Source organism: Cupressus sempervirens, chromosome 1 (genome assembly GCF_028749045.1).
Source record: "Cupressus sempervirens isolate cs-2001-9-10 chromosome 1, ASM2874904v1, whole genome shotgun sequence".
NCBI classification, from domain to species: Eukaryota; Viridiplantae; Streptophyta; class Pinopsida; order Cupressales; family Cupressaceae; genus Cupressus; species Cupressus sempervirens.
Window position 1 is genome coordinate 596147065 of NC_143118.1, and position 16370 is coordinate 596163434.

General features: G+C 33.8%; 1 protein-coding gene across 4 annotated transcripts in view; it reads right to left on the reverse strand.

Annotated features, from left to right (window-relative positions):
• Nucleotides 1-7563: 7563 nt before the first annotated feature.
• Nucleotides 7564-16370, reverse strand: part of LOC149578845 (uncharacterized) — a 119105-nt gene continuing 110298 nt past the window's right edge. For 3 of the 4 annotated variants that reach the window (XM_089832053.1, XM_089832068.1, XM_089832076.1), the window contains 11 exons: nucleotides 16021-16119; nucleotides 12660-12790; nucleotides 12407-12540; nucleotides 12159-12286; nucleotides 11925-11976; nucleotides 11624-11765; nucleotides 11158-11348; nucleotides 10890-11064; nucleotides 9613-10513; nucleotides 9006-9327; nucleotides 7564-8168 (listed from right to left, as the gene is read on the reverse strand). In XM_089832053.1, the coding sequence (XP_089688179.1) occupies nucleotides 7868-8168; nucleotides 9006-9327; nucleotides 9613-10513; nucleotides 10890-11064; nucleotides 11158-11348; nucleotides 11624-11765; nucleotides 11925-11976; nucleotides 12159-12286; nucleotides 12407-12540; nucleotides 12660-12790; nucleotides 16021-16119 (2576 nt within the window). In that variant the 3' untranslated portion in view covers nucleotides 7564-7867. The remainder of the gene's footprint in view (nucleotides 8169-9005; nucleotides 9328-9612; nucleotides 10514-10889; nucleotides 11065-11157; nucleotides 11349-11623; nucleotides 11766-11924; nucleotides 11977-12158; nucleotides 12287-12406; nucleotides 12541-12659; nucleotides 12791-16020; nucleotides 16120-16370) is intronic. The other variant, XM_089832061.1, reaches the window with a different exon arrangement.

The following is a 16370-nucleotide window of genomic DNA, read 5'->3' on the forward strand; positions in this document are numbered from 1 at the left end:
GTACACCATATCTCTTGATATTAGAGTGAGGTGATATATCTCTTTCACAATAAATGGATCTATTGTGTTAGATACTTGGATAAATTTTATCTTCCCTAGCTAAGAGGGAGTGTTGATAATGATAGCTTCAATCTGATAAACATGGATGATAAATGTCAATAGAATGATTTATGATTCTATGCATGCATATATATCAATATACAATAAGCATATTGATATACATACAAGCATAATTATATACTAAACCATGAATCGTTATATTGATTATTTTTTGAAGAATATTATCATCCATGATAATCAATCTAATATTTGATTATCATTACTGATGCATTCCAAGTATAAATTGGTAGTTATTGGTATGCATTTAATTGATATTGAAGATCATTATCCTTGCTATCTTAATGAGTATCGATTTAATCAATATTAGACATTATGGACCGTCTTCAATAATGTATAATTTGCTTTGATTAATGTCTATTTACATTTTCTATATCACCAATAACAATCAATTAACATTAGTTTGACTAAAGACACCAATTATGGAGAGAGATGTCTCCACATACATGGAGGCATGTCTATCCATTGACATGACTTTTCAAATGAATATATATATATATATATATATATATACATACATACATACATACATACATAGACATATGTATATGTATACATACATATGTATACATATGTATATACATATAAATATGTATACATATATACATATATATATATACATATATATGTATATATATATATATATATATATATATATGTATGTATATATATATATATATATATATATATATATATATATATATATATATAATATGTATATATATAATATGTATACATGTATATATATACATACATATATATATATATATATAATATATACATGTATATATATACATACATATATATGTATGTATATATATACATGTATACATATTATATATATATATATATATATATATATATATATATATATATATATATATATATATATGTATGTATGTATGTATATATATACATGTATACACACACACACACACATATACATACATACATACATACATACAAGATTGATCATATGATACATACAAAAAACACAAGTGTAAGTCATTTGGAAATTGGTCTTTCCTTATATTTAAATTTTTTTTATTCAAGTTCAAAAATAATTAAAGTATCGTCAATATCCAAATTATCCACAATTCTTGTGAAATATCATTGCCTTATTATTCTTGCAACAACCTAAAAAGAATTATAAGATTAGTAAGAGTGGTATTTTAGAGAGAATAGAATTAAAACAAAATATACATTCCTAATCAACAATAAATCTAATATACTTTAACACCTAGCATAACTATGTGAGTCATGCCAATTTGGTGGCATGACTCACCGAGCGACAACAAGTAATTTGGCTGCCAAAAAAACATAAAAATGTAAACTTGTTTCCTAATCTTCTTTTTTGCATACATTTTCTATTTTACCCTAAAAAGTCTTCTATTTACAAGTTGGGACAAGACGAGAGGAAAAGTGAGAGAGAGGAAGGAAAACAAGAAGTCATAGATTCACAGCCTACAGTATTGCAACAAATATATGAAGTAATCAAAATATTAAAGTCGATGAAGAGAAATTTCAAAAGAATGTGGTATTGTGCGAAGGCTAACAAATTACTCGACCACCAACATATCGACACAAACGATTCTTGTTAATGGAGCACTTAGCGAAATTGTGTGATATTGTATATAGACATAAGTTGAAGCCCCAAATGCCCCCATGCACATTTTAACAAGAGTTAACTATAATGCTCCACCATGGAATCCAAAAGACTCTAAGGGTGTAACAATAACACCAATAGCACTAAGTAATCACACACAAATACTAATCACAATGGCATGGGATATTACAATTCAAAAATCACAAAATTCAACACTATGATATTGGCAAAATAGAAAGATGGCCTAACATTCAACACCATATCAAGAGTGAAATCATTAGATGGACTTTAGATTGAACCAACATTTTCTGTTGACATATATTCTAAAATGAAAAACAATCCATATACAATAATCAGAAAGAAGAAAGTTGTTCACAACTATTTTGCACAAGAAGAAGATCAATGCACATCTCACTTTTCATGAACAATCTATTGTAACATAAATGCAATATATTTTTGCATGTTGACATGTGTTCGTCTTGCAGGAATACCTTGACCACAAGAGGGACAGAAAAACTTTAGTGTCCAAGAACAAAAAATTACATGTTGTGCACAATTTCAAAAGGATCAAATATAAATTCCAAAAAAAACCATTTGCACTTTTAAGAATAGTTTACTAAATTCTCAACTGAGATTTTGTTAAATGTACAATGTTTCTCAATATTGAGTAGGTAGTATTGTTTTGTACTATTTTGATGTTCAATTTAAACCAGAGTAACGTGAATCATTGCAATTCATACAACTTTTCCAATTTCGTGGTTCGAGCGAGGCCAAGAGATTCTTGTTGAGTCGGTGAATCATCTTGGTGGTTTTTGGTCCATAAATCACATGAATTGCTTGAATCGAAGATTCATGCAAAAATTGTCCAAAACCGGGATGAGAAATCAACCACACAACTAGGAAAGAGGGTGACTTAAAACATAAATAAATAAATCTTTTTAATTTATTTTTTGTCGTTCCTCTTTCTTATAACCCTAAAAGGCCTTCTAATTGTTTAGCATGAGAAGAAGAGAGGAAAAATGATAGAGAAGAAGAGAAAAGAGAAACCATATGGCTGCAAACAAAAAGAAAGGAGAGCATCAAAGAGACCAAAAATCAGTTTGGGGAGGCCATAAGATTGCATTGGGAGCATTAAGGAGCTAATAACAACACTCCTCAACTCATTTGCAAGAGGTAAGTTTTGATTAGTTTTTTGTATGTTAGTATATTTTTCATTGTTTTGTCAAAAAAAAAAGTTTTCATTTGTAAATCTTGAATGTGTTTTAGTTTTTAAATGTTTTTTGACTAAATTGTAAGTTGCAATCTTGCAAACCCTACAATGTTTTTATAACAATTTTGAAAACATTTATTTAATTTTACATTATACAAATTGCTCAAAAATAATGTAGGGTTCGCTTTTTTTTTAGATTAAGTTTTTAATGAATTTTTCTTATTGTAGCAGCCTTAACTTTCATTTTCCACAATGCCTAAAAAATTGAGGCTTGGATCTATACTGAATAAAGTCCTAGAAGAATAAAATATCAAACAAAATGTTTCTTTTGTAAAGAAATAAACTCGGGTGGCATCTATAGATTCAAGTATCATATTGTAGGCATACCTGGACATGATATTACTCCATGCACTAAATAAACCACTGAGGCAAAACGAAAATGTTATATGGCATTAGAGGCATTGGAACAAGATAAGATAAATAAGAAAAGACAACTTGAACAGTTGCACGCTATTGGCTCCCATGCTTTGGCATTTGCATCCGCATTTGTAGGTTGTGTTGGAGAGAGTTTTCTAGGTCTCTAATTCGTCCTAGTGCTAGTGCTAGTGCTTGTCCTAGTGCTAGTCATTCTTATACTAAGCCTGGGCCTATTATATTTTAGCCTAGAGTGTGAAAGTCAAGATTGGATAGTTACTTTGTGCCACACACTATTCCTGCCTCATAACCCTCACTTGAGAGCATGGGCAGTTTGAACAAGGAGATTCATGATGCTGCCATAGAACAAATTTACAAGTTTTGGTACTTTTGCAACATTCCATTTATTGCAGTGAGGTAATTAACTTTTTTTTATTTGTTCTCTTTTTTAGTTATTTCTACTTGTGTAATCATACATTCATATTTGATATTACATAATGAATTTTCATTTAAATTTCTAATCATAATCTGTTTGTGACAAGACTTCTTATTGGCAAGGCATGATAGATGTCATAACTATTTATAGTCTGGGCTTTAAAGCCCCTACTGAGGCTGAGTTGAGTAACTACCTCTTAGAAGAAATGGTAGAGGACATGAAGTTTGAGCTAGCGGACCACTGAAAGGAATGGACTGTAAAGGGTCATACCATCATGACTAATGGTTGGACAGATAGGAGGGGAAGAACACTTCTCAATTTTCTTATTTCCTGTGGAGGTGATTGATTATTCTACTTTCCTACATGCTAATTTAAATTTTGATTTGTTGATTGTTAGTTTGTTGATGGTCTACGATATTAAATGTTTCGCTCTATTTAAATTTTGTAGGTACCATCATGTTCATCAAATCTATTGATGCTTCCTCTCATGTCAAAAATGCGACATACTTGTGTGAGGTTATTGAGGACATCATAACAGAGGTGGAGGAAGAACATGTGGTGCAAGTGTTGACAGATAATACAATAAGTTATGTTGCTCTAGGTAATCTTTTAAGTTTAACTTATCAAATTTTGAACTTTTCTAATTATAAGTTTCTTAAGATGTGTAAAATTCTAATTAATTTTAAAATTGTTACAAGTAAACTATTGATGGAGAGACACACCACAATATTTTGGACTCTTTGTGCTACACATTGCCTTGACTTATGTTGGAGGACATTGGTAAGATTGAGTGGGTCAAATCATGTGTAAAAAAGGCAAAAAATGTATGCGAGTTTACATGCAATCATGCAATTGTCTTCGCAACAATGAGGAAATACATAAGAATTGGGGAGGTAGCTCATCTGAACATCACGAGGTTTGCCTTAAATTTCATTACATTGAAGTCCTTGATGACATCAAGGGAAGAATTGAGGCACATGATTGTTGGGGAGGAATTTGTTTCCTCTTCCTATGCTATGACCACCGTGGGGATAGATGTGGGGAATATCCTCTTTGATGAGAATGGTTTTTGGGCACTTACTCAAAAAATAATCAACGTAAAATTTTTACAATTTAAAAATTGGTATTATTATTTATTATTTAATTGTTTAATGATTTAGTTTTGAGTTTTGACTCAATTTTTTTTTTTAAACATTATATGCAAATCAGTGAGCCCCTTGTATCTCTCCTATGATTTGATGATGGGGAGAAGCCCTCTATAGGCTACATATATGAGGGCATGGATAGGGCCAAGGAGGTCATTAGAACCCAGTATGCAGGAGTGTCAGAGAAGTATGTCCCCATTTGGGACATTATTGATAGGAGATGACAGAATCAACTCCATAAGCCCATCCATGCAACAACTTATTACCTTAATCCAACGCATTGTTTCCTTCTTGACTTTAGGGGGGGATGAGGAGGTTCTAACCGGCCTATACACAATCATGCAGAGGTTGAGTCCTGATGGTAATGCCACAGCTACAACCATTGAGCTGGACACATTCAATTACAAGGAGGGCCACTTTTCTCTAGCAATATAGCCATAAAGGTTCACATGTCATTACAACCAAGTAAAAATAATATATTCTTAAAATTAATTGTTGAGTTATGCATTTTAGTTTTTGATTTTGTAATTTAGCCTTAAAGTTATGCTTGCAAATGAGATTAATTATTTTTCTTTTCCCTCATTTCAAATAGCTGGTGACAAATGTTTGGACAATCAACCCCAAAGCTTCAGAAGATTGTGATCTGTATTTTGAGTCAGCCTAGCAGTGGTTCTGGATGTGAGCGCAATTGGTCCATGTTCGAGCATATCCACTCGAAGAGGAGAAACAAGTTGTCTGTGTAGTTGAATGATCTTGTATTTGTTCATTACAACCTCCACCTTAGGATTAGACAGATTTTGGCCACTGACTCCTCCCCGATCATTCTAGAGGAGATTGATCCAAAGCCAAAGTGGCTCACTAAGGCTATAGATGCAATAGTCTTCATTGAGGAAGACCATGAGTGGGTTGACTAGGTAGATAGAGAGGCTGAGGCTATGGTCATGATAGAGGAGGAGGCTAGAGCACGTCAAGCACTAGCAAACATACGTGTGCATGCATAGAGCACACCATAGACACAGACCCTAGTGATGTTCATGCACTCATCTCACATGCGGGGGCTATGACTCATCAGTCCTCTAGGACCTGCCTTAGACGCCTTTATAGAAGACATACAAGATACTCAAAGGTTAAGGCTACAACTGAGATTGAGGATGATGATTGAGGATTATGATCCTATGAATTCTATTTACTCAGGCTACAATTTACATTTTACATATGTGATGGATTTATCAATTAGGTTTCTTAGTTATGTATGTTATCTTCTATTTGATGATTTTATAGTGGTTTTAAGTTACATTCAATAGAGGGTGCATGAAATAAGTTCTAAATTATTAAAATCTTTAAATTTCAAGGATTTTTTCAATTTACTGATTCATTGCCGATTCACAGGCGATTCACGATTTGAGTAAGCCTTGCTGATTCTGATCCGATTCTGATTTTTGGTTATTTGGTTTAAACAGTAAGTATATTGTATATGCAACATAGGGACTATTACAACTTTTTGTACAGTTGCAGATTCAAAGTTTCCATCAAATAGAAATTGAAATGGATTCTGATCTTGAAGTCAAACTGCTAAAGGAGCCATACATTTGTATTTCAGTTGGATCCAAACTGCTTTCATGAAATGAATTTGGTTATCATTTCTACGTTATAGGTCTCAAAAATCTCAACTTTTTTGCAGTTGCCCAAAGGATATGAAACAATTCTTACAATTTCTTTTCCAGTACATATCAGATTTGCTGTAATGTAGATATTCTAAAATTCTATCTTCAGTTTTCAAGCTTTGGTATCAGTATAATCTGTTTCATTATAATGTAAAGCTTGTTCAACATTGACTGATTATTTCCAAGCTCCAGCTTTTTATTTTCTGCATCCAATGGTTAAGATATTTAGTTTTCAGCCTGTTGTTTAATAATACACCTAATGGATGTCAATATTTCTTCAATTGTTTCTAGCATATATTACATTTTTACACTGGTTTGAACCTTAGCTATCATCAACAACATTTGCACTAACAGGTTTTGCCTCTCAATAGTTCCTAACCAAAACCTCAGTAAAATTTTCCCTCTTCACACATGATTTGTCATTTGTAGACACATTGCTCTCCTCAAATTCTATTTGTTATCATGTAGAACTACACATCACTGAGATGCATTGCACTTGTTTCTGAGATTGTAGTGAATATTGAGGTGTGCATTTATAAGTGCACAGAACCACATTGCTCTTTCACTAAAACTGGAAGCAATTCAGCAACATGCTTCTCAGAATCAATACGCAAATAAGAGGCCTTTCAATAGACAACAATAACAGAATAATTTCTGTTAAGATATGCCACATCTACTAATATAGATGCTACTACCACCAAGTTCAAATTTTTAAATCATCAATCATTTAGTATATTTCACTATCAGCTAAACCATTAAACCTCCTCTGGTGCAAATGCTAGTTAATAACAAATTAAGATCCAGATGTTTGCAGAAGTACTAATAACTCCAGATATTGAAAATGGAATTTACCATTTCAAAAAGTTAAGCTTTGCAATTTTCAAACTATTTTCATCAATGTGATATTTTCCTTTTTACCTTTACCTTTAAGTTCAGTTCTCTACATTCTAGGCCCTCAAGCAAATGCTAGCTTAAACATAAATAGAATTCACTAATTTAAATTATTATCAGCCTAAAAACCAATGCTGAAATTCTGACAGCGGTTAGTCAACAGGACCATGTTTCATCATCGAATGAACAGTACTAATAATTCAATTACAGAGATGAGTTCCCATACATTCCACTTATTACAGAAAAGCCAATCGAACCAGATGAAAGAAAGATTAATACACATTAAATACCCACGTATACAAGAGAGTTCGCTTTGGTTGTCCACCCTATTCAAGAATCCCTAAATAATATGATTTATATGGCAGGAGGCCATTATTTTAACTCCTATGGCTTTATCACAAACATTAAATCTCCCACTACCAATATCTCCTCGGGTTGTGGATTGGTATAGACATATGAAACAATCGAGTTGTATGTCCCTGCTGGCCTGTGGAGGCCCAATACAAGAATATATTCTTGCAAAACCTTTACGAAGAGTTCCATGAATGTTCTCCCCACATAGCCTTTTGGGATTGGAAGCTGGTCAAGTTTTCCAACAAATGCTTGATTACCTGCTACATTTATTCCGACTGATAAGAACTTCTCTACTATATTAACTGCATTACGATTGAAAAATTTGGCATACCTGCAAAAATAAAACATTCTATATTATTCTCACCTTAATTTTCAGAGATAAAATTGGAAATTCTATGTCTAATGTCCTGATGGTGTATTACAGAGTGAGGCAAAACGTTGCTGCAAAAAATATAAATACAATCAAATTTTGAGAAATTGCGGCAAGAAGTCTACATCTGTATGAGATTTTCTTGACGAGATGTGTAGATTATTCAAGACTGCACAAAACATGACCTGTCCAATCATTATTTGCCGGGAAGCCAACAAGTCTCCCTTAAGAGTTACCCAAACAGAAAAACAGTTTTCTTTGTGCAACCAAAGTTATCAGTTCGCTCCAGGGTAATTATAAACATGACCTGCCCAATCATTATTTGCCGGGAAGCCAACAAGTCTCCCTTAAGAGTTACCCAAACAGAAAAACAGTTTTCTTTGTGCAACCAAAGTTATCAGTTCGCTCCAGGGTAATTTATTGGATAGATAATCGAACTGACAAGAGGCAAAAGGTCAGAGTACAACTTTATAACCTTAACAGAAATGTCAATTAAAGATAGCAACAAGGCGAAGAAAATTACATCAAAAAGTTAAGTATAGCAGGACTGAAAACCTTTCCCTCAATGTATGGGCGTGAAAACATGTAGTCTGAAGCCCGGTTTCTAGCACAAGGTTCCCTAAAGAGTTAAACAGAAAAACAGTTTCTCTGTGTAACCAAAGTCATCAAGTTTGCTACAGGATAATATATTGGATATCTATAGATAATCGAACTGACAAGAAGCAACAGATTGGAGTACAACTTTAGAATCTTACCAGAATTGTCAATTAAAGATAGCAAAAAGGCAAAGAAAATTACATCAAAAAGTTGAGTGCAGCAGGACTGAAACCCTTTCCCTCAATATATGGGGGTGAAAACATGTAGTCTGATGCCCGGTTTCTAGCAGTGCCACTTTCAAACATTTTGTCATTATTATGAAGCTTAGGCCTCAAGTAATGAATTGCAGCTTCCTGCTGTAATTCAACAATAATGCGGTCCCTTGTTGGTCGAAGAAGGCGTTCAACAGTTGCAGCAATCAAAATGTTATTTATATCAAAAAAAGCTTCTGTTATAGAGGACTGATTGCTTTCAACTTTAATTTCCTCCTCATAGCTGCGTTTTGCCAATATAATTACTCTTTCTGTAGAACGAATACAAAAACAGTGAAAACTGTTAAACTTAACACCAACAATTATGAATTCAAATATTGGACAAGAAATTAATCCCTCAAGTAAATGTAATAATACCGCTCAAGGAAAAAGGAACACCGGACACAAATTTGTATTATTTTTAAAGAAAAATATTCTGCCGTAAGTTTAACATTTGTTGAAGGCCTATCTAAATCTATAAATTACATATAACAAGCACTGGAAATCAAATTGTCAAAATTCAAGCAAGGTCATGTCAATAAGGGAATCATACATACCTGCTTGCATGACGCCTGCCCGAACCAGATCTAGCTCATATAATGGTGACCCTTTTACAAAATAGACATCTTGGAACATTCCAACACAACCCCATTCAGAAGCAACTGGTTCTGTGGGATGTAAGATAACCACAGGTGGATTTGGTAGATCAGATATTCTAAGATGGCTAATGAAATAGAAAATGTTGATAGGCCATTTTTCCGGAATACACAACAAAATATGTGGTATATTCAGCTCGATTGCTGACATAGTTCTGGAACACAGGTTTTCCATTATGGCACCCACCCTTCGTTCCAGGATTGATGGGTCAGGTTTCTCCCACTTCTGTTGTGGTGGCCAACTTGTTGCAATGTTTATTGCTTCCTCCAATGAAAATAGGTGCTGTGGCCCTGTGTTAGAAGCATTTTTGAAAGAAAGTGAGTCACTCAATGATTGATTATCCTCATGGCCGGTAGATATTATCTTTTGAATTTCACTCTGATATTCACTTCTGTATCTCGATCCCGTGAGCAATATAGAACCTCCAGAATTCAATTTCCTGCTACCTCCATCATAACTGATTGAAGAATCAGAAGTTGCGGGATCTGAAGGTATTGTTATTTTATGAGTTCTCTGCTTCTTAATTTCTCGTAAGAGCTTGCTGTCTTCTATAGAGTCTTTTTTCTTGGAGCCTATGCAATATACATACTTGGGTATATGCTTCCAGCAAAGCAAAGTAGCTTGGCGTCCAAATTTAGAAACTTCCTCTGCAGTCCAAAGGTCATCAGCAATAACTAAGCCAATATCAGAAGATGAAATCTGGTGCCCTTTTGGATACAGAACTATTTCTCTTGTATCGTCCATCAGAATGTCAAGACCAAAGAGGATAACATGAAATTTCCTGTAAACCAATTCTGCAGCCTGCTCAAATGGAGAAAAAATAAAGCATGCATATTAAAGGTAGATGTTGATTGTAGAGATCAAAATCTAAAGCCTAGTACTGGAAATATTGCACATACGAAGTAATGAAACTCAATGGTACAAAGTACAGGAAAAGAGTTGGCAATGCAATTGAATCAAATATAAAAATGTCAATCTATCAATGATTGGCTTATTATCCTGCTTTTGATGATATCAAATAGCAAATTTGATGGGTTAGGCTAAAGAAAGAACAATATGTTTGCCACCTTAGTATTGAACAGAATAAAACTAGAATAAGTGATGTGCATCTAGGTTCTTCATATTGCCTAGCTAGAGCCGTCAAGTTGAAACTTTGAAGTTTGAAGCAATGACTGACCTCTTCAAAAAGAAACCCTTCTGCATGAAAGCAAGGAGGCAATATCACTGGAAATACTCCCTGCTTAAGACCATCTGAATATTGCTGCACCCAGTGTTCAGATCCAGTAGTAGAGACATCCAAGCCAGACTTGAATAGATTTGTCAAAAAGGTTGGTAGCCCTTTGACATGGCAGCTGAAAGGAGATACATAAAAAATTTAGAAGCACTAAAGTGTACTTTGGCAAACCAATTCATCACAGAAATTAAACAAATTAAACAGTAAAAACCTTTGAGCAAGAAGCTGAAAACGAATGGCTTCTGGACACACAATCTCAATTTCATTTCCAATATCATCTAAAATGGCACTGTCCTGATTCCGAGGTTCAAACATCTCTACAATAACTCGAACCCCCGTGCCACAGTGTCGATGTACACTCAGTGTACGGACAAACTGTGTTGCGTCCTCTGCATCAGCATTCTTCAAGTCCATTTATCAGGTATTAAATCACCTTATGCAGCTTAATTAATTACATCTAATACAATGAATATAGAAACAGAGTTAGGTAGTGGTGACATCAACTTAAAACAAGACTATCCACTTGGAATCCAAGGTTCAAAAGGAGAGCACTACCAAAAACCAGATTCAAGATTCTTGGTGATGGTATGACATTTTACTATATACTTGCAAACAGTACTTCACAGAAGAAAGAAAAAACATATTGACTGGATAGATTAGAAAATCCGGAATCTCACCACAGCCTGTTGATCTGCCATTAAGAATACAGCTGAAGCCATCTTAGCACTAACACGATCAAGGTCATATTCATTCAGAGGTGTGCCCTCAATAAACTCTACGTGACCTTTATAATGTGCTAGGAGGATTTTCATCTCAAATCTTCACATGGAAGCACCATTACAAAACGTGAACAAACTAATTTTTCAGAAACACCAAAAAGAAGAGGATACAACAATGTAAATTTGGAAAAGACAAATGAAAAAATTACAGAATCATTCAAAGAAATCTGAAACATTTTATCCGAACTTAGAGCCTTACGAGGGTTTATATGGAGCCATAATCACAACCCTAAGTGGAAATGCTTGCATATCTGCAAGGGAGAAATAATAATGCAAAGAATTAACCAAAACATTTAATGTGGAGCATGCCATTCTCTGAATATACAAGCAGATGTGTTAATAAGAGAGACGTAACAATTCCTAGCTACATCCTTGCTTAGTTTAAAACAAATGTACAGAATTTTAATCAAAACGGTTGCTTCCACTTCCAAACCTTTATCATGAGAAGGATGATAGAACTCTGAAAGAAAATCCTGTACAGTTCGATATGATAAATTCCCACTGACTATAACAAATCTTGAACCAACAACCTTTTGCACAACAAATTTTCCACCATATGGCCTGAAAAGATATAATTATTTGTTTATAAACTGGATAAATATGTTCACCATAAATTATTCCCTATAAGCATCTGAGTAAACAAATAGTACTTATTAAACAATTCTCTGGAGTAAAGTGCACCTTCGTGAAGCAAGCTCCATGATTTTATTAATCTGTACAGGTAAAATGAACAAGGCTATCAATATGGTAAGCAACGTAACAGCACGGCCCCAATCTGAATTCATTGTAATATCACCATATCCCACAGTTGAAATCTGTCTCAGAAAGAGAAAATAGTTATTAGTTTTATTATGTCTCTGACAATCAATGATTAGGGTTCTATATTTAAGGCTACATATGATGTTAATGAAAAATTAGAGGATATAGGCCATACTGTAACAATTATGAAGTAGAAGGCATGATAAAATGTTAAACATCCGTGAGAGCCACAATTGTTCTCTCTCTTGATACTAAGTGGGGTGGCTTTTTGCTCAGCCCAGTGTAGCAGACCAGCCATAACAAAAACTGCACAGATTCAAATTTTACACTCGAAATAAATTAGAAAAGTTATCATTTATGCACAATAAAGGCATATACACTAGTTTGGCTCCCAGTTTACAATGCAACCCATCTGCAACACTCCCCATAAGAAATAAGGAAATTAGACAAAAAATAAAATAATGAAAATTCAAAAACTACGTAAAATTTCGGCATTGATTTTGTGCTTGATTCATTTTTAAAATTGATATATATAGGCTACAGAAATTGTGACTCAACAACTAGAAATCATCATAACTTTGTATAACTGTTACCAGCTAAATATGGCTTCAGAGACTAGAAAAGGCAGACAGACATGAAGAAGATTAGAAATGAACAATAGGAATGTCCACTAAAAGAATGAATAAAATAAAGAAACAGAAACTCTGATAGGAAATTTTGACAGGGTATTTTCCAAAGTGCATTTTTCATGCCTTACCTTTAAAAAAAATTGAGATCATCACGATGATTTGATACAGATTTCGCATTTTCTAAATAAGGGGGTGTGATTCTAGGCAACTTTTCAGATATATTGTCACAAGATCAATATGCCCTTTATCTCCTGGAGGTCGGTAGAAGTGAAAATCAAACAAACACACAAAGCAGAAGGAAGGATAATATCAGAGGCTGAACAAAGGACCATAGAAGTGACAAAGGTTGGATCATAACAGATTAAATTATTTCATTTCAAAATTGGTCACAACAGAATTGGTTTACAAGTTTCTGGACTTGCAAATTCTGTTGAATATCTATGAATGAGCCCTTTCGATTTTAAAAGATGCAATGTGATTATGACATTCTTTTATGCCCATGAGATTATTTTATTGCATACTTTGCAATGAAGCTGACCTTTCAAGTGGTATTGTAGAAATACACAATTATTTATGAAATCTAATTTTCCAAGCCAATGGAGGTGATGCCTCCCTTAGCACTAGTACTAATTTGAATCTTTAAGTTCCCAAAAGCATTTTAGAATGAGAATGTCTTTTATATTTGGAACATGTAACATACAGTACAATCCATGTTGACTTGTAACTGAAACCAAAATCAATAATTTACAAGTGGGATTTGAATGAATCCAGCAAATCAATTATGGTGCATTCTCTTTTGATGTAGAGATCCTGTGGTCACTTAGGTCGACCTTGAGGTTTTAAGATGCATCTTTTTGAAGCTATAATGACTACCATTTCCTTTAGCCAAAAGTTGTCCAAGCAAAATTATGTAAGGCCTTTCAGCTAGTTTATGATCCTTAGGTAAAATATTAAACAGGTCTTTAAAATGTTCAAATTGCAATCTTAAAGCAATCCATTGGTTTGCATGCAATATTTGTTCCCCACACAAAGAATAAGTAGAAGTCTACCCAATTCTTCCAAAAAATGCCTGCAATGACATTGCTACTGCTACCTTGAGCTATAATGTCATTAAACTTAACAGGAAAGTATGTTACAATTTGGCAATCATCAATTATACGTTGTGCTGCTACAAGTGGAACATGCTTCCTTGAGCTATACAGTAATCCAAATGATTTTATAACATGGATTTATAGATATCAGTTTCTAACTGCTATTTTCTATTTTTAGTACAAATTGTGGAGCTCTGATCGGAAGGGTTTGTAGGCAAACTTTTAATATTTCAATTTGTACAAAGACATCAAATCTGCCAAATGTTAATCAATTAACAACACTATATTCCTGCATATGGAAATAAAACATGCAGATTTAATTTTTAAGTCTCAGTATATAAACTTGTTTGGAGGATTAAACCCTATTTGATTTAATTTGTGCAATGTTTTGTACTTGTGAATAAAAGCTTACAATTAGAGCTCAATCTTTTATTTCCAAAATAAGTTTAAGTTGCTATGGCTTATCAATATGAGAACATGACAATAGTGCTTGCTATATAAACTTATGTGGGGTATTGTACTCTATTTGATTTCTTCTATGCAATTTTTTGTACTTGTGAGTAAAAGCTTACTATTTATGCCCAGTTAAGTTCAAAGAACCAGTTTGCCAGTATGGCAAAATTTTGGTAAGGGGTTTGTGTTCGTTCGTAGAAAAATATGTAAATATTATAAAAAATTATATATATACATATTTATGAAGCCTAGAAGCACGACTTAAAATTAGAATGTCACATAGAATCATAAAATCATATGATTTTAACTGCCTCAACTACCTATTTTCTCTTTTCAAGACAAATAACCTACTTGCACACCACAAATGTGAGTTAGAAGCCAACACAAGCCTTTCAATTACATTTTTTAGGGATAAGGATGTGAAAAGTTTATAAAATTTGCAAAAAAAAAGCACTTTTTGGCTGTCCTCAGGGCCCAATTCATGCAAGTTCGACCTTGGTTCGATTTGGGCTAGACCAGTTTCCCCGGGTCTGTCCGTCTTGGCACCAAGTCTGAACCGGGGTCCCCAAAACCGAACCTTGGCGGAACAAGACTGCAAACTGTACCCGGACCAGGTACCAGTTCATACCCAGGCTGGTCTGGAGGACGGAGGGAGCAAACCCAGGTAACTAAGATATATGCTCAATATTTAGAGAGTAGACCTGCATATGTCTTCCTTCCAGATTTAAGACTCTCATAGATATGAAATTTTTTTCTTTATGTGTTTTGGTTTCCAAAATAGGTTTAAGTTGCTATGGCTGATCAGTATGAGAACATGACTATAGTGCTTCACAGCCTTTGTGCATGAGGGCCATCTCAGTCTGACTTGTGTGTAATAGCTAAGTCATTTTAATCTATAGTGGGCTTCTATTAGCAATAAAAAATTTACCATATAATTTCAATAGATGGAAAGTAGGTGTAGGTCTGCAAATAGACCACGTTTCAAAAACTCAGATTCGGCAAAAACTTAGCAGGCCTGAATTTGATTTGGATTTAGGACTTGGAAAACTTCTCAAATATTAAAGAATGCATAAATTAGTAAAATAATATTGAAAAGAAAGCATGCATAAAACTGAATTTAGCAAACCCATAATAAATAGTTCATTCAATTATAAATCAAAAACAACTTCAGTACAGATCATAGTGTTATATGATATATTGATATAATTATAAACTACAAATCTGTATTAATGTTTTACAAATTCCTTCTCCAAAACTTTCAAGTGGCTGCATGGGTGCCCTCAAACTAGATAGTAATGAATTCCTATTATGTAACCATATCAACCTCCAACACATCATGCACATCCAATGAAGCCCTATATACCTTGGCTTTGTACATCCTCTTTTGCCACAGCATCAATTTCTTGTTCTGCTGCATTCCTCTTTGCACAAAATATGGGTTCCACATCCTTAATAATCTGATCTGAATATCAATCGATGTCATTTAAGTCAATTACTTCATCACTGCCTCCTACCCCTCAATTTTTTACACTAGCAAAAAAGAGTTTTACTCATAGTACAGAGACCCGCACTTAGTTTGAACTTGGTGAGGGTGACTCGACTTGGGACTCTGCAAAAAATCTTAGCATAGACTCCACAAAGTGAAACCACAAAAAAAAATTAGAGTTTTTTAAGGACTTGTTTTATGCACCCTTTATCAAGTAAACTTTATAG